The 25,148-nt window shown below is 36.8% G+C and overlaps 1 protein-coding gene across 7 annotated transcripts in view; it reads left to right on the forward strand.

Moving 5' to 3' along the window:
- Positions 1-636: 636 nt before the first annotated feature.
- metro (membrane palmitoylated protein 7-like protein metro) overlaps positions 637-25,148 on the forward strand; it is a 114,708-nt gene continuing 90,196 nt past the window's right edge. For 5 of the 7 annotated variants that reach the window (XM_081744787.1, XM_081744788.1, XM_081744793.1 and 2 more), the window contains exon 1: positions 1,449-1,500. In XM_081744787.1, the coding sequence (XP_081600913.1) occupies positions 1,464-1,500 (37 nt within the window). In that variant the 5' untranslated portion in view covers positions 1,449-1,463. Of the gene's footprint in view, positions 961-1,448; positions 1,501-25,148 lie in introns of those variants that run through there. The other 2 variants (XM_081744790.1, XM_081744791.1) reach the window with 2 other exon arrangements.

Consider the following 25,148-nt stretch of genomic DNA (forward strand, 5'->3'; position numbering starts at 1 on the left):
GTGTTCGAAGTGGAAGAAAAGCAGAGGCTGTATGTTTTATTATGATTTTGACTCTACATACCGGCTATTTAAATATTGTCTTGATCATTGAAAAACCATAGACGGTAGTCCTCATTACTGAAAGGCCAGAGGCGGTACCACCGCATACCGTCTCATTTCGACCACTGGTTATGATCCTACTTCACGAGGAATTCCACAAAAATTGAAGTGTTAGTGAATTGAATTGAATAGAACGGTTTAACCACTAAGCATTTTAATATACGGTACCTTAAAAAAAAAAAGAAAAAAACTTTTCAATGCTTGTACTCTTAAACGAATTGAAATCTCGAATGTGATTTTCTAACAAGACTTCCTTCACTCTAATTTGCGCTCAAAAATAAACGCACAAAATTTAAACCATTTTAAAAAAAAAAAATATTACAAAATTAATTGGAAATTAAATTGTGGCTCTCAGCACAAAGAGTAATCTGGTGAGGAGATTGGAACCGCCGCTCGTTCGTCTACCTCTAAGTATTATTTAAAGGCACGTTTTTATTTATTTATTTTTTTATTTCTCTTGAAACGTGTACGTATGTCTACTACATCTAGCGTAACTCGCGGCCCGCCCATTCGTCCTCTTTTACCGTTGTAGTGCGGACTGACGGATTGACAGATGTGAGGAACAGTGTAGGCGATTATTTTATTTTCATAACATTTCAATATAGAAGACAGTTTAAATGTAAAATATCAATTAGGTAAATGCAAAGGAATAGTATGATATTGATGATAGTATGAACTATCAGAATGTAAGGGTAAATATTATGTTAAAACTTCGTGACCCGGTACGATATGTGGCGATCAATTTCTCCTGGCATAGCCTCATCCCTAAACAATATGGCGTCGTGTGACAGAAGGAAGAAGCTTCGTATTGGAAGAAGTAATACATCGTTTATTCATTAATGAAGCCCGATATTAGGTAACGTAAGTAATCTATTGAAATGCAAATCAGTAGCGATCTTTTATTCATTGTAAAAACATGAAGTTTCGACAGAGTTCCTTATTAGAGGTGGTGTGCATATAATGGCTATTCATCTTATTGATATCAAATACACAAGAATAATTGATTTTATATTTGGATTTCCTTAGTTTTTACGAAAGAGTGTGTACTCAATAACAATAATACATCTTCGCATAAAACTGCGGGAGAAAAAGTATGTATTAATATTATACTGTAAATGTTTCTCTGCAGTCCGTGACATTTTAATCCTGATCATTATTTTTATTCACAAAGTTCATTTGCTGGTAGTGCTGAATGAGAAAGTTTTCTGTTTTTGTTAATTGGCGAAATTTACTAGATATTGATAATTGAGACATCTGTACTCATTATGGTGTATCAGGTTCAGGATAATTTTACAGAAAAGTGCATAAGCATATAGTTCCGTGTTTTGTTTTTATGCCAACCGGTGTCCCCATAACAGAATGAGATGCATACTCCCCTTTTCCCGTGTTTTATATCTAATGGTAAGTGTGGGATTTATTGAGTGAAAATAAATGGAGTGGTTTTAAAATTGTGTTGTTTCCCGTGTTTTATATTTAATGCTAAGTGTGGGGATTTATTAGGCAAACATAAATGGAGTGTGTTTAAAATTGTGTTGCGTTATCGGTGTTTTATACTTAATGCTAAGTGTGGAGATTTATTGAGTGAAAATAAATGGAGTGGTTTTAAAGTTGTGTTGAGTTTTCTGTGTTTTGTATTTAGTGCTAAGTGCGGGGATTTATTAATTGAAAAAATAAATGGAGTGGTCCTAAAATTGTGGCGAGTTCTTGACGGAAGTGTCATTAAAATATAAGTGAATATTTGTATCATCTGTAGTAAGCTGTATGAATGAAGCAATTATTATTAAATATTATGTTTTAGTTGTATTATAACTTAAAGTACACACGGCTCTATTCGTTCAATTTATAGTTCTTTCACAATTCTTTTGAGATTCAGTCAGTTCATTTGCTCCTAACGTATGTAGATCCTGAAAAAAATATTTCTTTACTGATGTTTAATAGTATTTGTGTTAGTGTTTCTATGGCAACATATAAAATAAATAGTCATAACGGAACGTATTAGTTGAAGTTCTATCATAATTGAATATGATAAATGAATAATGAATTCTAATTTTTTGTTAAGATGTATTCGTTTATTTGTGTTTCTACTTAGCAAATAATTATATAGCTTTCTCTCTCGTTAGAATAGGATTATTTATTTTTATCGTCATAATTAATTAGGTTGATTACAATGTATGGACATTAGAATGATTTTTTTTTTTCTTTTTGGAACATTAGCTGTCAACATTAATGTTGTGGTTAGGTTTGAGTTTGTTTAGTTTTGTTTTTCATATACCGGTTATGCTGTTGCAAAATTGACTGTACATTCTGAAGGATAGGATTATTTGGTAAATTTGTCGGTTAGTAAATTGGGTAAGAGTGCATTTTGAGCAAAGCAAGTGATTTTGTCACAGGATGTAGCGTTGTTCACATAAGGTAGGGTAGGGATAAGTGGGGTAGGGTCGGGTTAGCTTAGGGTTAAGGAAGTTTTGTAAAAAAAATAGTGTAATTCCTCACATTGCTATTTATTGAGAATCTGTTCCTAAGAATGTTCTGCTCAAAGTGCACTTTTGCCGTACAGGTAAATTGTCTATTGGTTAATGTTTTCAAACAGTAGTTCAATTAGTGTGATTTGCATATATTATTTTTTACGCATTTAGGTTACTTGTAATAAGATCATTGAATCATGTGTGCCGCAAACTATAATAGCTCCGTATACGACATTAGGACATTACGTAGGTTTTCTTCCATTTGTTTATTTTTACTGATGTTATTTCCCTCAAGAACCACCACTGGTAAACACATATTAAAGAAGAGTATATTTTATGTCTCTTATACTAAATTGTGAGCAAGTTACGACTTTCTGGCAAATTTCGTTTACATGTTTCCTGCTTTTTACTATTCTTTTGTAATTAGTAAAGTTAGTTTTCGTATTTTTTTTAAACGAACGGTCACATGTTACACGATCTTGTGAATCTGAAGGGTTACGTGTTAGACTAGCTTTGGCTCAATGTCACTCTCTTCAATAAATACATTTCAACTCGATATATATGATTTCGGAAAGCAGTACGAAGTCGTCGAATACAGAATTTCTCTTATTACTTGAATTTTTTCTTTAGACTAGACTCACTATCACCTACATCAATAAATTTATTTCAAGTCAGTTTGTCTTTTTCGAAAATTGTTAGCAGTACAGAATTGTCGTGTAATACAAAATTTCTATTATTTTCTGCGGAATAAACGAACCTATTTAAAGTAACTTGCTATTTGTAATCTGGATCTATATTAACAAATCAAAATATGCTTCCTTATCAAATTAATTTAGAAGACAAAAACGGGAAGAGGGGAGGGAACTTTTCTAGTACTTTTTTTAATTATTTATGGGGGGGTTGTTCGTTCAGTAGGGATTTCACATATATTGTAGAAATGCCCTTGCAATAATAAATTTTAGTACAAGGGCTTAAAGTTCCCATTTTTTAGTGCAAGTAGTAAACATACCAGGCATTCTTGTACAAAGAATTGTTTAGTACAAGGGCACCAGGTGTGTTGTAGGTAATATAATTTCAACATTAGGCATTCCATGATAAGGGTATTATTTAAAATAAATTTTCCAAACATGTATAAGAACACATGTCATAATTAGTGAAGAACTGCTACTATTTGATTTTCTGGGAAGGATTTAGAATGCTGGTTGTCACATATAAGTGATCGTGGGTTAGTAATCAGGTTGGTTAATTTCTTTATCAAAGCTTAATACTTAATTTACATAATAATGCCGAGCGATCGGTAGCGAGTGAAGGCGAATTAATAGCGGGCTAGGTTGATAACTTTATTATGACTCAATGGGATGCGGACCAGTGTTCTAGAACCGTGCCGAACTTATATGAAATTACTTAAATCGGCGTATTCATTCTAAAGCAGCGTTGGCAAAAAAACGTTGTTTTTATTGAAAAAAGGTGTTTTTTCTTTCTTTTCTTTTTCTTTTTTTTATTGTTTAAACCCGGTTTTCTGGTTTAAATAATTTCCTCTGTGTATTTATATCACATATGGACAGAAATAAGTTTGTTTCGCCTTGGTGTTATTGTGCAACAACCGAGTTATGGTGGAAGGGGTCATGTAAGCTTAAAACGGAATCTAAATCGCTTCTCGGCTTACATCCGAGAGAAATTGTCTTCCATTTGAACTCTGAAATCGGGACTAATTGGCCACAAATACGATGAGTCTGCCGACTGACTCACGAAGGACTCCTGATAAAAAATACGTTGTACTTTACATACTTGTTAATATAATTGTGAAGTTATTTCAGGACAAAAAGATAAATAGTAGCACAAGTGAAACTATTACACAAAATTACATATGTACAATTTCAAAATACTGCTGAGTATAGAAGAACTAATTTAGTCTAGGTTAGTTCACTACGACTTTTATTAGTACAAGATAAAGAAATACAACGACTTAATTTGTATATCGGTAAGAAAAGTGATTAAAGATGTGAATTATTTGAGTCCACTTTGACCCATTTATACATAAATAGATATCAAAGATACTTCTGATTTCAATAAATGCTTCTCGTGGGGTTTGTATGACCCCTCCCCAAAAGAGTACGGCATTTCGATGTATTTTATCAATAGTAAACATTATTAAAACGAAACAGTATTTAGAGTTTTTCGTTGATTGCAATTGCATAAGATTAATAATAAACTATAAACAAATCACAAAAAGAACATTCATAAACTTGTATAAAATAAAGTTGCTTTTGTAGTATAGTCTGTTTGAGTAATGAATGGGGAATTTTGGTCTGAATATAGTACTAATAATACACGGGAGTGAACCGTAATAATCCAGAAATGCGTGTTCATCAAGATTTTACGAATATTTTTCGTTTTATGTTTTAAACCAGCCAACCCTCTTCCGAAGTACGTGAGAAAGTAGTTTCTAGAGGGAAACATCAGGTACTGCTGCCTGTACTGTGGCCTCAAACGGTACATTCGTTGACATTATTTTTAAGTGTAAGGTACAGTTACCGTGCGCGTCACTGATGGAGCTTTGTGACACCGTTAGTAAAACAAGAGATGAAAGAGATTATTTATATACTGTATTTGCTCATACACATATATATGAGCAAGTGCAGTACATAATCATTCTGATACATCTAAATAAAAACTATTAATTTTTACTGTCAATGTATGGCATTCTCCTTAACGCCATTAAAATTATTTTCCTTGATTTGGGGCGAACGGTGGCTCACTGGTAGAGCGTTTACCTCTTGTCCGTGGGATCCCTGGTTTGAATCCCCGGTCAAGTAAGTTTGTAGTGGACAAGATCGTGTCCATGGATATTTTTCTCAGTTTCCTCCTATTTTCTTCCATGATCGTTCCCTTGCCTTAATCATGTGGTGGACAAACACCGTATGCGTGGGTTTTCTCGGGTTCTCCCGTTTCCTCCCACTTTCTTCATTCCACCATTTCATAAATTACTCATCATCACCGTCTCCTTTAGCCTAACCGGCATAACCGTGGGACGTAAAACTCAAAGATTTCCTTTCATTTTTGCCTTTATCATTGTCTCGCTTAGCCTGGAGGGCATAAACATGGAACATTAGCTGAGAGATTTAATGTCATTTTTCTCTTCAAGGTTTTTCTGAGGACATTCGTTCGGAAAGGTGTAAAAACCTTTTAAGGCTCTCCGTCTTGAGTGAAATTTTTTTCCTGGATTCTCCGGTACAGACCAGGCAAATGCCGGGATGGTATCTAACATACAACTCCCAGAACGCTTCCTTCATTTGCCACTTCCCCGGCTATTGTGATCGCCAAGGGATGTCGTTTCTCGTATATGACGGACTAAAATGGCCGTAGATTGTGAATGCCCCAGAATATGATTTCTATTCCTATTCTTTGAGGGTTTTTCCTCAATCACACGAAGCAAAATGCCATGTGGATGCTGCATTATTTCTTTCTTATTTTCTTCTTGTTGCAGAGATATAATCTACCTTCTAGCTTAATCTGAGACTTCGTTCTTGATTTTATCTTACACCGGTCCAGACCAGTCTGCAATGTTATTACTTATTTTCCGTTGGTAAAGCTTTATGTTACTATCCCCACTTGTGTGCGTATATAGCATACCTTTTTGTGTGCTTTTGCTTTAACTGAGGTACTCTTATCTAACCTGTTCTAGTGCATTTTATTCAGTTCTATTATAGAACAAATGGTATCTGAATGGCAAAACGCTTTCCTCTGCTGCGAAAGGTCCCTGTTTCTATTCCCGGCCACGCAAGTTTGTAGGAAACTATATTCTGTTCGTGGGTTTTGTCGCGGTTCTCGTGTCTTCAACATTCTTATTCCACCACAATATGGGGGCGTGGTGGCTCAGTGGGAAAGCGTTCACATCCGGTGCCTGGGGTCCCTGGTTTGATCCCAGCTCGCGCCGCATGGAATTTGTGGTGGACAAACACCGTGCTCGTGGGTTTTCTCGGGGTTCTCCCACTTTCTTCATTCGTCCATTTCATTCATTTCTCATCATCACCGTCTCCTTTAGCCTAATCAGCATATTCGTGGGACGTAAAATTTGAAGATTTCATTTAATTTTCTTATTCCACCACATCTTTTGTTATCATTCATTTTCACTAATCGTCTTCAGCATAAAGAGCATAATCATGGGGCGTAAGAGTAGAGTATAATTTCATTTCGTTTTATTTTCTTCTATTCTATACGCATAACTTTTCCGCCAGAAGCATATAAGAAAATGTAAATTGATTATTTGTTATTCTGCAGACTTTCCAAGAAATACACTCAACATGTTTTTCACATACCAGCCATCCCTTTACGATCGTATACGTCTTAAGCAACATACAGTACTTTGTTACTTTTGGATCAAAAGATCCGATATATTTCAATCAAAAATTTACTTGTAGGCCTTATAATGGAGAACTACATATAGTGTAGCCAAACCCGAACTGTCAGTTAAATCAGTATGATGTGCCTATTGCGTAGAAAATACAAAAACTGAGTTAGGAGTCGTTCAAAAATTTTGCGGCCCCTCATCCAAAAACTAATTATTGGCCAAGATCGCAATCTTTGGATTTTTTTTCTTTGATCATTCCTAAAATACTTGTTGCATCAGGTGTTCTATTCGGGATTTGTATTTTTAATATCTTGTTTGTAGTAATAGCTTTTCTGAAAAATCATCATTTTGTAACACGTATCCTAAACAGTAAAAGTAATAAGGTTTTCATCATATGACTAATCTTGGTAGTGTTTTCACTGTATTTTATATTTATTTATTACTAAGTGTTTTGCTTTCTTATTGAGATCTAATTTACTTTATCATTACCAATTTGTGTCGTTCCGCTCCAGAAAGTAGTAGTGATATACAAGTGTTTTCCAGTAGTTAGCGGTGTTTTAGTTTTCGTGACAAGGCATGGTTCTCACTACAAGTTATCCTGCATCTAGTATGGTTCAGGGCCTGGCAAAACTAGAGGTCGCACGTGTAATATGTCCCTAAGAGCCGGCGCGTTAGTGACAGTGGGTATGTATGTAAAGGAAGGTTTGTTCGTTAATACTGCAGTTTGTTTTCATAGTTGAAAGAAGTGCATTTGTGTGTGTGTTTACATAAGAATAACATCTGTTAGTCCTAGTGTTGGTCGCTTATGATTTGCATTGTTATTGTTATGGAACATTAGAAGGGACATGACCTTATCGAATTTCCACCTTCATTGTTTTGATCCTTGAAGTAATTAGTACCGGGACTGGTCACTCCGGGTACACGGTACTTAACATATTTTCTGGGGGGTGGGCATTTCTAGCGATTTCACACATAAAACATATACACCAATCAAGGTGTCTCGATTAAAGGAAGTGATCGGTACCAGAATTTGGTCACTTCCAATACATGGTATCTAATGCATTTTCCGGAAGTGAGTTATTCATATGGATAGCACACTTGCAACATACATATATCAATCGACCTGTCATGGCGAAAGAAAGCGACTGGTACAAGAATTGATCACTTCAGGAACAAAGTACTTATTAGTTAGTACAGTTTCCCGGGTGGGGTGCTTCTAGCGATCGCACACTTGCAAGATATATATCATTCAACTCGATTAAAAAAAAAAAAAAAACTGATCGATACCGGAACACTTCATTTCCGTAAGCTGTATTAAGTACCATGTACCGGATGTGGTGAACCGGAAATGACCAACTCTGGTGCCAATCAGTTCCTTTCATTCATAAGGTTGATTTGATTGATACATACATTACATGTGGGCAATTGTTGGAAACATCTCATGCCAGGAAACCGTGTTAGGTATCGTATACAGAAGTGGTTGACCTGAAGTGACTAATTCCGGTGCCGATCGCTTTCTCTTATCAAGAGGAGTTGATTCATATGTATGTTGCATGCGTGCAATTGCTAGAAATACATCACTCCAGTAAGTTGTATAAGATACTGTTTACCGGAAATGTCTCCTAATTTCGATACCGATCACTTTCTTTAGCCAAGAGGAATTGATTAACATGCATGTGTGCAATTCCTGGAAACACTTCACCCTCGGAAACTGTATTAGATACCTTGTACCGGAAATGATAGACCGGGAGTGACTAATTCCGATATCGGCCACTTTCATTCGTCAAGGCAAATTGGTTGATATGATTGTTGCATGTTTCTGATCGCTCGAAACACCCCAACCTTGAAAATCAAATTAGAAAGCATGTACCGAATGTGGTAGACCAGAAGTGACCAATTCCAATACCGATTGCTTCGTTTCGTCAAGATCAGTTAATTGATATGTCTGGTGTATGTGCCCCATCTTCAGAAATACCCCAACCGGGGAACTATTAGGCAGCGTGTACCGAAAGTGATCCATTCCGGTACCGATCGCTTCCTTTTGTCAAGACAAGTAGATTGGTGTGGAAATACCTCACGTGTAAAAACTGTATTATTCCATTCTCCTCTTATTGTTTTTGCTATATAGAGATCAGTCTTGAAACCGGACGTATTACTAGTTTTCTTCTTTTCACCAGTTCCACTTTCAATAGACTAACGCGATTAGAAATTCTATTTTTTAGACGCTGAATCAATTCAGAAAAGTACTTGTGGCTATGAATTACCATTTTTGTTCTATGGCAATCAACGTTGAAACCGGAATCTCTTAATATCTTCCACTACCGGTTTTAATTAAATGATTAACAGAGGAGATAAGACCTAATCTTGTGACGCCGAATAGATTCCATAGAGGCCAAAATTTCTTTAGTGATTTTCAACCACTTCCGGTTTTACTACAGTGTTACAAACGGAGATGTCTTTTCTTGAAACTCTGAATAGATTCCAGAAAACCATGTGTTGAGAATTCAATAATGAAAGTAGTGTATCTGCAACTACTGGTTTCAATAAGGGAATAACTCAAACACAGAACCTGTTCCTCGATCACTTGAATTCATATATATATATATATATATATATATATATATATATAAAACACACACACACACAAAAACATTACTTGCTATCTCTTACTTTTTACCTGTTCCTTGGACGCTGAATCCGTATCCAAAAGACCTTACTCGCTATTTCTTATGTTTCTACGTGTTCTTCGGACACTCAATCCATACCAAAAAGCCATTACTCGCTACTTTTTACTTTTTAACTGTTCCTTGGACGCTGAATCCATATCAAAACGCCATTATTAGTTATCCCTTTACTTTTTACGTGTTCCTTGGAGGTTGAATCCATATCAAAAAGCCATTACTAGCTATATATTAATTTTGACCTGTTCCTCGGTCACCGAATTCATATAAAATACATTACTTGTTATCTGTTCCTTGAACGCTGAATCCATATCAAAAGCCATTTAAGTGTTGCCTGGACGCTGAATTAATATCAAAAAGCAATTACTCGCTGTATCTTATTTTTTTTTACCTGTTCCTTGATGCTGAATCCGTCAAGAAGCCATTACTCGCTATCTCTTATTTTCTACGTGTACGTTGGACGTTGAATCCTTATCTAAAAGCCATTACACGATATCTTTTACTTTTTACTTGTTCCTTGGACGCCGAATGCATATCAGAAAGCTGGTACTTGCTATCTCTTACTCTTTACCTGTTCATTATCCACTGAATTCAAATAAAAAGCATTGCTTGTTAACACTTAACTGCTACCTGTTCTTTGGACGCTGAATCCATATCAAAAAGTCTACTCGCTACCTCTTACTTTTTACCTGTTTCTTGGACGCTGAGTCCATATCAAATGCCACTACTCGCAATCGCTTACGTGTTCCTTCGACCCAGAATTCATGTCAAAAATCCATTACTTGCTATATCTTACTTTTTACCTGTTCCTCGGTCACTGAATTCGTATAAAAACATTACCCGCTATCTCTTACTTTTTAAGTGTTCCCAGGACGCTGAATAAATATCAAAAAACCATTACTCGCTATATCTTATTTTTTACCTGTTCCTTGATGCTGCATCCATGTCAGAAAGCCATTACTCTCTATCTCTTACTTTTTCACCTGTTCCTTGGACGCTGAATCCATATCAGAAAGCCATTACCCGCTATCTCTTATTTTTTCACCTGTTCCTTGGACGCTGAATCCATATCAAAAAGCCATTACTCGCTATCTCTTACTTTTTCACCTGTTCCTTGGACGCTGAATCCATATCAGAAAGCCATTACTCTCTATCTCTTACATTTTTTGTCTGTTCCTCGGCCACTGAATTCATATAAAAAATTGTTCTCTTACTTGTTAGCTGATCCTTGAATGCTGAATCGGTATCAAAAAGCCATTACTTGCTATCTCAATATTTTACGTTTTTCTTGGATGCTGAATCCTTACCAAAAAACCGTTACTCGCTATATCTTTCTTTTTACGTGTTTTTCCGTAACTGAATTCATGTAAAGAACAATACTTGTTATCTCTTATTGGTTACCTGTTCCTTGGACGCCGAATCCGTATCAAAAAGCCATTACTCGGTATATCGAACTTTCTGTGTGTTCCTTGGACGCTGAATCAATATATAAAAAAACATTACTCGCTATATCTTCCTTTTTAAGTGTTTTTCCGTAACTGAATTCATATAATGAACATTACTTGTTATCTCTTACTTGTTACCTGTTCCTGGTATTATGTTCCAATGGCATAAGTGATGAAAAAGTTAAAGAATTGCTTTAAAAATGATCCAAGAACAAAATTAAAACGAAAAACAAGCCACATGACCTTGTTGTCAGCAACGAGTGTGCAAATGGAATTTCCAAAATAACCAAAACACATTACATAAACAATTTCTAAGTAACAATTTTGACAAGAAAGAGAAACATATTTCTCTTTTAGTGTTCTTCAAAATAACTTACGAACTAGTATAAAAACTGGCAATTCTGAACAGTCATTATCATTCGGTCATTCGTCACCCGAACAGCCAGTTATTACTCGAAGCATATCGTACAACCTTCTCTGGACCTTCAAGATGTCTCGTTCAGTGCTGATGATCATAGAAGGACTCTATGGTCTGTGAGTATGCTTTGTGCTTGTTATTACATGGCATGACAACGCTGTGTAAAGGAAACACATGACTTTATGAACACACACGAGGGATTTCAAGGACTATCTCCTTGATAATCGAACTCCAATCACTATACTACAGGAATTTCTATTGTAACTTTGTACATACCATCTGTATTATTCATTTCTTTGAGTTATCTATGGTGATGGTTATTATTATTCAATAAATGAACACTTATATAGACGCTATCTTATTTCTTAAATAATAATTCACACTCTTACTCTTTACCTGTTCATTATCCACTGAATTCAAATAAAAAACATTGCTTGTTAACACTTAATTGTTACCTGTTTCTTGCACGCTGAGTCCATATCAAATGGCATTACTCGCAATCGATTACGTGTTCCTTCGACGCAGAATTCATGTCGAAAATCCATTACTTGCTATATCTTACTTTTTACCTGTTCCTCGGTCACTGAATTCGTATAAAAACATTACCCGCTATCTCTTACTTTTTAAGTGTTCCTTGGACGCTGAATTCATATCAAAAAGCCATTACTCGCTCTATCTTACTTTTTACGTGTTCCTCGGTCACTGAATTCATATAAAAAATTGTTCTCTTACTTGTTAGCTGTTCCTTGAACGCTGAATCGGTATCAAAAAGCCATTACTCGCTATCTCAATTTTTTACGTTTTTTTTGGATGCTGAATCCTTACCAAAAAAACATTACTCGCTATATCTTTCTTTTTACGTGTTTTTCGGTAACTGAATTCATATTAAGAACATTACTTGTTATCTCTTATTTGTTACTTGTTCTAATAAATGAACACTTATATAGACGCTATTTTATTTCTTAAATAATAATTCACACTCGATGTGGGTAATGCATCTACTATAATATTTTAATTTCTTAAATCATAGAAAACGTGACGATTAAGCATCTAATTGCATCATTTTACTTGGACGCTGAATCTATATAAAAAAGCCATTACTCTCTATCTCTTACTTTTTACGTGTTCCTTGGACGCTGAATCCATATCAAAAAGCCATTACTCGCTATCTCTTACTTTTTACGTGTTTCTTGGACGCTGAATCCGTATCAAAAAGCCATTACTCGCTATCTCTTACTTTTTACGTGTTCCTTGGACGCTGAATCCATATCAAAAAGCCATTACTCGCTATCTTTTACTTTTTTCGGGGGTCGCGATGGCTCAGTGGTAGAGCGTTCACCTCTGGTGGGTGGGGTTTCTGGTTTAATCTCGGCTTTGCGATGAACAAACACAGTGTCCGTGGATTTTCTTAGTGTTTTTGCATTTCCTCCCACTTTCTTCGTTCCACTATTTCATTCATTCTCATCATCAGAGTCTTCTTTGGCTCACGTGGTATAACAGTGCGACATAAAGTATCCTTTCGTTTCTTCTCATTGTTTTTGGTCTATAAAGATTCATATTAAAACCGCAAGTACAAATTATCTAGCAAGCTTCTTCAGGAATAAGTAGTTAGCGTACGCGCCTTTGGCGTGGAATACCTGGATTTTATTCCCGGCGGGAGCTCACGTTCCTGTTCCACGTTAATCAGTAGGTCCGCGTCTCATATAGCCTCGCTGTTGAAAGGGACGCTAAACTCAAGTAATTATTATCTAGCACTTCGGTTGATATATGGGAAAAGTCAGAGTTGAAACGTGTTCTTGTGGACTGAATCCACACCAAAAAATCTGTTATTTAATCTATTTCCGTTTTATTAATTGTGGGATCAGTGTTGTAACTGAAAAACCGTAGATTTTTTTTTACCAGCTTCTGATTGAATGGGCGGATAAAAGTCGAAACGAAACTCATTTCTTGAGACGCTATATTGATTGGAAAAATCCGCTTTTGCCGTATGGAAATCAATATTGAAACTGGAAGTACTAGTAAATTTCAACTACTTTCAATTTCCGCACAGTGTTGAGGGTGGTGATGTGTTCTTTTGAGGCACTGTATCAATTGGAAAAACTGCTTGTCGTTGTATGTTAGTAGTTCTGTTCTATGACGATCAATATTGAAACCAGAAAGGATTGGTTTCTGCCACTTCCGGTTTCAATAAAGGAATAACGAAGGAGATGGAACCTACTCTTAAGATGCTGAATTGATATTGAAACCGGAAGCACTAAGAACCTTATCAGCCCCAGTTTTAGTAGTGTTTTGTTGGTGGTGATGATACGTTGCCTTGAAATGCTGAATCGTTTGCAAAAACAACAATTCGCTATCGGCTACCATTTTCGTTCTAGGACGATAAATGTTGAAATTGGAAATTGTTAATCTGAACAATTTCGGGTTTAAATAGAGGGATAACGGGAAATGAAACCAATTTTTACGAGTCCTAACATGTTGCAAAGAAACATTTTTCGATATTTCTTACTGTTTCTGCTCTGTGGAAATTAGTAGTGAAACCAAAAGGAATATTAAATTTGATTCACTTCCGTAGTGTCTTCGGGATAGGCATGGTATATTTCCTTGAGAAGCTGAAAAGTTTGCAAAAACAACAATTCGCTATCTGTTACCTTTTTCGTTCTATGTCGGTAAAGATTGAAATCAAAAATTGCTAATTTGGAAAACTTCCGGTTTATATAGAGGGTTAACTTAGGAGATGAAACGTATTCTTGTAACTCGGAACCTACTGCATATAACCGGATCTCGACATCTGTTACTGTTTTTGCTCTAGTACCTGTCGGCAGGGAGACGGTTGGACGGATATACAAAGCTGTTCTGTAAAACTTCCGACCTTATGCCTAGCATTGTTTGGAAGTCTAAAAAGTGAGTTTCGTTTTCACACTGTAGAAGTACGGAGAGTTGTAAACTATGCGAATTCAGTACTCCAACTTGAAATAGCAGATCTACAGTGTTTTTGTCCAGAAATCAATGAGAATGTCCGCCGCGCGGCGCTCCAGTCGCCAGTAGCACGCTTCCCGGTGGGGTCCATTTCAAGCTGAGCAATGCATTTGTTGGCAGTCGTGTCCAAGCTCTGACGTAGTGAGGATCACGCGTGGCGCAAAAGCTGTTTTTAAGTTTTTGTCACGGTAGAGAACATGCAAAATAGTGGAGCAGTGCTACGCGATGAATTTTTTCTCCGGACGCCCTTTAGTTGTTTGGACAAAAAACGTGCCGAAAGTGGCAAATGTGCTGGACTCCGATCATCGTTCGCTCCATGTCTTCAACGGTCTCCGGTCCGTTCTTGAACTTATTGAAGCATTGGAAAACTTGAGCCCTTGACAAGACGTTATCTTTGTAAGCCTCCTTGACAAAGGCAGGCGTCTCGGAAGCAGTTTTGCTTAGGTGAAAAGAAAATTTCATCGCGTAACGCTGCTCCAGCGAACGGTTCCTTTCTCACATTCTCTGTCGTGACAAACCTCAAAAACAGCTTTTACGCCACGCGTGATCCTCACTGCGTCATAGCTCGGACGCGACTGCCACTCAGTGCGTCGCTTAGCTTGGACCTCCCTCGGGGAGCGTGCCACTGACGACTGGAGAGCCGCGCGTCGGACAGTGTCGTTACTTTCTGAACAAACCCTGTATAACTACTTGAATAGAGGAATAAGATAAAAAAAGATATGTTCCTGGAACGGTGAATTGATATTAGAAGGCCATTCCTCGCTATCTCTTATTGATTTTGCCCATAGAGATTAATATTAAAACCGGTAGTGCTGATTCATGTCCTCTCTTTTCTGGTTGCAGTAGAGAAAGAACATTGTAGGTGAAACACATTCTTGCGATACGAAATATGATTCAAAAATTTCTTGACGCTATCTATTTCCCTCTTATCCATTATATCAGTGTTGTAGCGGAAATTGGAAATTTTTACCGGTTCCGGTTTCAAGAGAGAGTTAAAATTTAAGATAAAACTCATTCTTGAGACGCTAATGTTGTTCGATATCTATTACCGTTTTTTCTATGAAAATAAGTATTGAAACCGAAAGTAAATTTCAACCACTTCTGGTTTGAATAGAGGGCTAACGGAGATGGTGGAATCTATTCTTGGGATGCTAAATCGATCGCAAGAAAACGCTTCTCATTATCCATTACCCAATCTGTTCTACGGCAACTAACGTTAAAGCCGGATGTAGTTGATTTATACTACTTCCGGTTTGAATACAGGGTTAGCAGAGTGCACTCTTGGAATGCTGAATTGATTGTAAGCAGCCGCTTCTCGATATATATATATATTTTACCGATTTTGTTGTTTGAAAATCAGTATTAAAACTAAGTCAATTTTAACTACCTCTATTTTGGTACAGTGTTGCGGGTGGTCATGATATGTTACTAAGACGCTGAATCGTTTGTAAGAAAGCGCTTCTCGGTATGTTACTGTTTTTGTTCTACGCGGAAAACGTCGAAATTAAAATGGCTAATTTCAACCACTTTCACTTTGTATGGAGACTTAACGGAGGAGACGGAACCAATTATTGGGAGACTCAATCGATTGCAGAAACCCGCTTTTCGATATGTTACCGTTTTGCTCTGATACTCGTTGACAAATGGAATCATAACATTTCTATAAGACTTCTGATCTTATGCATAACATAGTTTGGAAGTCTAATAATACCACCCAGAAGAGCTCTATTCGCTGATGTAATGGCTAGCAATTGCATCTATGATGTACGGCATCGCGGTTTCGATTCCCGGCGGTACAGACTTGAAGTTCAAACACTTTATGTTAGTTCTGATTTGACCTTGAACTTACGTTTATGTCTTATATAACGTTGGTGTTAAAAGGGAGGCCAAAACTTCAATCAACGCCAGAATAAGTGTCGCCTTGGACATAGCTAGAGAAGAGCTAGTAAAACTAGTGTTACTCGCATGTGATTAGACTTGAAACAACGTCTATACTTTGGCATGAACTAACGTCTGTTTAAAAAAATAATAATAATAATAAACATAACTAAATTCAACCATGTCCTACCGGGACCAATAAGCTACATACAATTTGAGCAAGTACAGTCTTACCCATTTAGCATTCAGAAAATTTTATAAAGCAGTGACTGACTGATCATCGGAGAGGAACAAACAGAATGAGAAGTGAGAAATCGTAAATACATCTTCCAAGGAACAAGGTGCAATTCTCTTCGTACTGAAGCCAAAAAGAGTGTGCAAAATATTGCAAAACGAACATGCAAAAACATAAATTCCGAAAAAAAGAATCCGGAAACCATATTAAATTACGCACATCTATACTAATGTGGGTCTTCCTAACTGCAATAAATACATACTTTACAGTATGACAATACACAAAGATCAGTTGACCATTCGGGACACTAAAATTGTTGGAGCGATATCAAGTTCCAAGGTAGACAGTTGGATAATTAAGTAGTAACTGTCACATATCGTAGGGAAAATTGGAGGCATTACAAAAATATATACCTGGCTGGGCAATCATTGGAAAACGAGATGGGGTTCCAGTGCGGGGCTCAACCGATGTCATGAGGAAGTTTGAGGAATTACTTAAATGCAATAGGCAACAAGAAAACAAACAACGACATCGATGGGAATCGCGATGTGCTTGATCTTACATATCACAACTTCATCTTGTTAGTTGAAAGGCTTTAGTCTTCTGAGACATTATTCTAGTACCTCAACCGACATGGGGACTATGTCGAGAAATAACCTAATGTATGTACTATCTATTGGCTGTATTGGTTGTATGAAATAATATATACATATTTCACTGCAGGCTTTATAACTTTACTTTATGATCACTGTTCGAATATTTCATCTTGTACCTTGTCTCCCTATTGAAACCGGGAGTGGTAATTTTATCGCTTATAGTTAGAATATTGGTCCTGTAAAGTTTCTAAGTCTATCGTACGATGTGAAATCGAACTTCTTTATAAACACAACTTCTAAAGCCGTTCAAGTGTTCCAATTTTCTTCACCCTCGATCCTAAAGAGTTTCTGTGGCGCAATAAGGTTAACATACATTTTCTTTGCGGGTTGGTTTCCCGGTGGCTCAGTGGTAGAGTGTTCATCTCCGTTGTGTGGAGACTCTGGCTCGATCCGAGTTCTCGACAAGTGGGTTTTGTGGTGGACAAACAGCATGCGCGTGGGTTTTGTCGAGCTTCTCCCGTTTCCTCCCATTTTCTTCATTTAATTTCATTCATTCACTCATCATCACTTTCTCCTTGAGCCTAGCCGGCATAACCGCGGATTTCATTTCATTTCATTTTCTTCCATCATCATTCACTTGCCATAATCGTCGTCCCTCTTACTCAAAGTGGCATACGCGTGTGACGTTAAACTGAGATTTCTTCAAGTTTATATTAAAAACAAGTGAATTTCATTTCACTGTGAAACTACAGTAACCTTCCAAACTATGGAAATTCAATATTCGAACTTGAAGTAGAACATTTATAACTACTGGTTGCAATAGAGGAATAAGATCAAAGATAATTTTGTTTCTTGGACGCTGAATCTGTATCAAAAAGCCATAAATCGCTATATCTTACTGTTTTTGCTCTAGGTGCGCGATGACTCAGTGGCATAGCTTTTACGTTCTGGTATGTGGGGTCTCTGGTTCGATCCCCGGCCAAGTATCTGGTGGACAACGTTGTGTTCGTGGATCTTCTCGGTGTACTCCAGTTTCCTCCTACTTTCTCATCCCACAGATTCTTCTGTCATCATTCACTTGCTTTAATCATGGTCTCCCTTAGCCTAAAGGGCATATCCATGGGACGTTAAACTGAAAAATTTCAATCGCGGCCATCTTCTAAATATTTTTCCGTCTGCAATTTCCTCCATGGCGACTAACAAGATTTTTTCATGTCTTATAATGTATTGTATCTCGTCATTTCGACATATTCTTCAGTATATTGCTTTTTTCTCCCATTTCCGGTATTCTCATTTGAAACCTTGTCTGATTTTCAATATTCTTCCATAGCATTAATTTCGAGTTCGCAAAAAGGGGGACGCAGTGACTCAGTAGTAGAGCGGTTACCTCTGGTGCATGAGGTCCCTGGTTCGATCCCCTTCCAAGTAAGTTTGTGGTGGACACTAAGAAAAATCGTTCTCCGGACAGCGGTATATTGTATAAATATACGGAATCCTCTTGCATACTACAGAAATCAGTACGCAGTATACGTTATCCGTATGCTACATATGCTACATCCTTAGATATTACATCATGCCGTTGCAGGATGTTTGATATCTAACAGTTTTCCTTATATTACATACATAGATGTATGTTACCTTGGTCAGCTATATGTTACATACGTCCATTTGTATGTGAGATCTTCACCACCTATATTGTTTCATACGAAAAGTACGTACAGATGGAACACTTACACGGAAAGTATTATAAAACATGCGTTTTCAGTTATACGTTTGCTGTACGTTAAGTTCAAAAACTACAGGAATTACGCATGTAACCTATCTTTTTAAGTACGCTACTTACAATTTCTTTTCTCAGCGTAGCTCTTCTTGGGGTACTCGCGTTTCTTTCCTCATTCCCATTCCACCAATTTTTCCATAATCATTCACTTGCTTTAACCATCGTTCTCCCTAGCAGGCTTTCCAATTCTCCTATTTTTCCTATATATTTGCGTCTCTTCCTATCAACTCCTATATTTTAACGAAACCTCCTATATTTTTGTGGCATTGCTACTTGCACTTGTGAAAATAACATAAGGAAATAAGGTGTGGATGGTTTGAGGGCCTTTTGTCTCCACAGTAGGGTGGTTGAATGGAGACTTCAGTCTTTCGTCCTTTCCTGCTTATTGTCTAAAGATAATTACACCAAACAATATATAGTTAGCCCAAAAAGTATTCATACACCTACAAAATAGAACAAAAAATAAACTAGTTTCGTCATATTCATTAAAAAGTTGTATGGAGTGGTGATTTTAAAGACTTATAAATAATTTATGTAGGTGTATCAATACTTTTTGCACTAATTGTAGGCAAATAATTGTAGAATATGCTACACATAGTTAAATCTTACCTTAAAAATGCCAGCTGTAGAATGTTTACATTTTAGATTTAATGTACATTTCATTTACATCTTGGAGACATATACTTACAAACACTGATTTTCTGATGCAATCCTATTTACACTTTCCCTATGGTCGTTGCTTAGTACTGGTGAGCTACATACGAAAACACTAAGAAACCCGTATAAAATTTTGCGACGAGATAATTACCCATTCAGTTATATTTAGAGTAGAATGTATGTTCATATAACATTTGGTGTAATTTCCATGTGATTTTTTTTTTTTTTTTTTAATTTCTACCTATTGGATAATTGAAGTGTTCCTTTTTCACAGCTTCACGAAACTTCCTATATTCTTTCGTCGTGATTTCCTATATAATTTTTTTCATTAGCATTGAAAAGCCTGCCTTAGCCTAACAGGCACAATCCTGGGACTTTAAACTGAAAGATATAAGTTCACGAAAACAAAACAGACAGTTTCTTGATTTTCGCAAAAACTACAGTCGAGATTTTTCACTAACCCATGTCTTATCTTCGGGTAAAATTTTATCCATCAAATGCTAATAATACTGTAGACGTTACATAGATGTCATTAGGCTTTTCCGTATTGTTGACTACCTACTTTATGCTCAGAGTATGTAATCATAAACATTACGTTTTTTTCCTCGCACATACAGACACATACCAAGAATAAAGAAATAAAATAAGAAAGTATTAGGTTTTCGCTTCTATTTAGATTATCATTATTCAAGAGAAATTAACTTACTTGCACAGTACCATGTAATAGTTTGCAAAAGATAATGATTCAAAAAATGTCCGTAGGAAAAAAAAAAAACATTTGAGAATGCTCCAAGAGCATTGCCAGAACGAACTTAAAATTAATGGAGAGATGGAGCGGAGAGGATAACTCTGATTGTTCCTACATGTAAATCTTTTTACCCACAACTTCTTCTGTTTTTCACAAAAATTTTTAAATTACCATTTCTTTATGACTTACGGTTCCTGAGGTATGGGTCCTTAAATCTCCCGGAATTCGAACTCTTTTGGCCAATATCTGTGGAACGGTGGCTAGTTGGCCAGTGTCCACCGGTTACTACTTGGTACCAAAATATTCACCATCCTCCTAGGTATTGATCAACACCAATATAATCTCTGTATAACTTATGATTCCAGAGATATGGGTCTTTAAATCTCCAGAAATCGGCCATTTTCTGGCCAATATCTCAGGAACGCTAAGAGTGACGCGAAAAATTCCATCACTTTTACAGATAATTTTTGATGCCATATCGAATGGAGGACTGAAAATCGAAAAAAAAAATCGCAAATAATAGACAGACAGACACACGGACATAGAGAATTCAGTAACAAACTTTTAAACTTCGTTGAGCACTTTTGGGGGACCGTTTGGCATACTACGTTACAAACTCGGATTGTTAATTCTTGTATTATTTACATGTTTTGGACGTTGTAAAATGTTGAACAAAATACGGTAGACTACAATGTGATAATACGGTAGACTTCCAAACTACGGCAATTCAATACTGAAACTTGAAGTAGTACATGTATAACTACTGGTTGCAATAAAGTAATAAGGTCAACGGTAGAACCTGTTCCTCGGACGCTGAATTCATATCAAAAAGTCCTTACTCCCTATCTCTTACTTTTTTTTTACCTTGTTCCTTGGACGCTGAATCCATTTCAAAAAGCCATTACTCGCTATCTCTTACTTTTTCACATGTTCCTCGGACGCTGAATCTATATCAATAAGCCATTAGTCGCTATCTCTTACTTTTTCACATGTTCCTCGGACGCTGAATCTATATCAAAAAACCATTACTCGCTATCTCTTACTTTTTCACATGTTCCTCGGACGCTGAATCCATATCAATAAACCATTAGTCGCTATCTCTTACTTTTTCACATGTTCCTCGGACGCTGAATCTATATCAAAAAGCCATTACTCGCTATCTCTTACCTTTTCACATGTTCCTCGGACGCTGAATCCATATCAATAAGCCATTAGTCGCTATCTCTTACTTTTTCACATGTTCCTCGGACGCTGAATCAATATCAATAAGCCATTAGTCGCTATCTCTTACTTTTTCACATGTTCCTCGGACGCTGAATCTATATCAATAAGCCATTAGTCGCTATCTCTTACTATTTCACCTGTTCCTCGGACGCTGAATTCATATCAAAAAGTCCTTACTCCCTATCTCTTACTTTTTTTTTACCTTGTTCCTTGGACGCTGAATCCATTTCAAAAAGCCATTACTCGCTATCTCTTACTTTTTCACATGTTCCTCGGACGCTGAATCCATATCAATAAGCCATTAGTCGCTATCTCTTACTTTTCCACATGTTCCTCGGACGCTGAATCTATATCAAAAAGCCATTACTCGCTATCTCTTACTTTTTCACATGTTCCTCGGACGCTGAATCCATATCAATAAGCCATTAGTCGCTATCTCTTACTTTTTCACATGTTCCTCGGACGATGAATCCATATCAAAAAGCCATTACTCGCTATCTCTTAGTTTTCCACATGTTCCTCGGACGCTGAATCTATATCAATAAGCCATTAGTCGCTATCTCTTACTTTTTCACATGTTCCTCGGACGCTGAATCTATATCAAAAAGCCATTACTCGCTATCTCTTACTTTTTCACATGTTCCTCGGACGCTGAATCCATATCAATAAGCCATTAGTCGCTATCTTTTACTTTTTCACATGTTCCTCGGACGATGAATCCATATCAAAAAGCCATTACTCGCTATCTCTTACTTTTTTATTTGTTCGCATGACTATATTGGAAAACAATTACTTCCTATCTCTTACTGTTTTAACTCTGAAGAGATCAATATTGAAACCGGAAGTAGTAAATATGAACTATTTCCGAATTCAATAGAGAGCTATGGGTGAAGATATATTTTCTTGAGATACAGAATCGATTTCAATAACTACTTGTCGCCATTATGATATTTATTCTATGTCAATCAACGGTGAAACCGAAATTGTTAGTTTCTACCACTTCCAGTTGGAGTAGAAAGTTAACAGGAAATAACATTCTTAACACGCAAATTAGATTCCGGAAAAATGCTTGTCGCTGTTACCGTTTTTGCTGTATGGAGATCAATATTAAATCCGGAAGTAGTTGTAAATTTCTACCACTTCCCGTTTTAGAAGGGACATGCCGGTGAAAGTAACATCTTTACTTTAGACGGCGAATAGATTAAGAAAATAAAACTGTTTGTAGCTGTTATCGTACTTCTTGTATTGGTGATCAACGTTGAAGCCAAAAATTATTAATTTCCATCACATGGTTTCAATAGAGGGTTGACTGAGGAAGTGGAACCTATTCTTGGAATGATGAATAATTAAAAAAAAACAAAAAAACTATTGTTATTATGAGTTACTTTTCTAGTTGTCGGCCGCAGTGGCTCAGTGGTAGAACATTCACCTCTGGTGCATGAGAGGAGCTCCTTCGTGGCTAAGCGGTTAGCGTACGTGCCTTGAGTGTGGGAGATCTGGTTTCGATTTCTGGCGGAAACTCATGTGGTTCGCATTCCACTTTAATGAGTAGCTCCCGTCTCATATAACCTCGCTGCTGGAAGAAACGTTAAACTCAAAGTCAGCTCAATTCAGCTGTGATGCATGCGGTCTTTTGTTCGATCCCAGCTCATGCTAAGTGAGCTTCGTGATGGACAAAACCGTGTGTATTGGTTTTCTCGGGGTTCTCCCGTTTCCTCGCACTTTCTTCATTCTACCATTTCACTCATTTCTCATAATTACCGTCTTCTTTAGCCTAACCAGCATAACCATGGGACGTAAAACGTCAAGATTTCATTTCATTTTATTTTACCGTTCTAGTTGTATGGTGATTAACGTTGATACCAGTAGTTGTTAATTAATACCACTTTCGGTGAGAATATACTGGTAGCGAAGTAGATGGAACGTACTGTTCGGACACTGGATTCGTTGAAAAAATCACTTGCCGCTATCTCATACTGTTTTCCCTCTAATGAACAATATTCAAACCTTAAAGAGTTTTAAATTTTTAGCCTTTCCGGTTTGAGTAGAGAGATTATAGGTAAAGATAAAATGCTGTAGAGTCCGTAAAACTCAGCATTCGATAACTTGGCAGTCCGGACAACTGGGTCATACCTTGGGAGGGCGAAAAAACCCCGCACGCAGACCCTTCATGAAGTATTTTTTTCTGAGGTCTGTCTTATCAGGTACATTACTGTACAGTGTGTATTCATTAATTTTCATTTTGGTACATAGTAAATGCTCTATGCCTTCATAAAGTACGTACTCTTTCTTTGTTTAAGGATAATTGGGTAGTTTATTCTCTGTTGTATTCTTAAGCAAACAATACATAGAAGTACAGTATTGCATTTTCTGAGGAAACACTCGTAGTTATTCTTTCTTTAACCCCATTCCCGATAACCCGGCATTTTCACAAACTCAGCCACCCTACGGTCTACATTAGGTCCAGTTTTCGGGACACTATTGGTGTTTTCTTCAGACGCTGAATCGATCCCAGAAAAACTTCCTGTTGCAATCTGTTAACCACTTCTGTTCTATAACGATCAACGTTGAAGCTGGAAATAGCTAATTTCTACCACTTTCGGTTAGAATGGAGTTAACGAATGAGATGGAACACATTCCTAGAACTTAATCGATCCCCCCCCCAAAAAAAAAGAAAAAGACGGATGAGATGGAACACATTCTTGGGACTGAGTCGACCCCCCAAAAATACTGATGAGATGAAGTCCATTTTTAGGACTAAATAAACCCTCAGAAAGGTGGATACAATTATATTTTTATTCATAAACCCTGTAATCAGTGACCACTATTTTAATATTAGTTTTTCTTCATTACATAAACGGCAGGGATTAACCTGTTTCCTTGCACTGCATTCTCTAAAGGTTCGAATTCAAATAAAAATTTAGAGAGAAAAAGTGCGACTGGATCAGGAATCGGACCGAAGTTTCAGCATACTGTACCGATGCGCTAACCACTTCATTATCTAGCCTCTTTTTGTTTATCTAATTAGTCACACACACACTTACTTTACTTAGTTACGTACTTACTTTCTTTCTTTGCTTGCTTGAATTCCTTCTTCCTGCTTGCTTTTTCGCTTTCTTTCTTTCTTTCTTTCCTGCGTGCTATCGTTCTTCCTTCCTTTCTTTCTTGCTTGCTTCTTTTCTTCCGTTGTTGCGTGCTTTCATTCTTCCTTTCTTTCTTTCTTCCTTTCTTGCTTGCTTTCTTTCTTGCTTTTGTTCTTCCTTCCTTATTTCCTTTCGTCCCTCCTCCCATTCTTTCTTTCTTGCTTGCCTTCGTTCTTCCTTTCTTGCTTTCGTTCTTTCTTTCTTGTTTGCTTTCGTTCTTCCTTTCTTGATTGTTATCTTTCTTGCTTTCATTCTTGCATTCTTGCTTGCTTTGTTTCTCTTTCTTTCTTTATTTATTTCTTGCTTGATTTCTTTCTTGCTTTCGTTGTTCTTGTTCTCTTGTTTTCTTTCCAAGTCAATGCTCAAGTATTCCAACTACATTGACAGTACTACAACTTGGTTAAGCTTGGACTATTCCGTGTCTATGTTAATGAACGCCTGCCATGATTGAA

The sequence above is a fragment of the Thermobia domestica genome, chromosome 17 (genome assembly GCF_964235325.1).
Source record: "Thermobia domestica chromosome 17, izTheDome1.hap1.1, whole genome shotgun sequence".
Classification (NCBI taxonomy): domain Eukaryota; kingdom Metazoa; phylum Arthropoda; class Insecta; order Zygentoma; family Lepismatidae; genus Thermobia; species Thermobia domestica.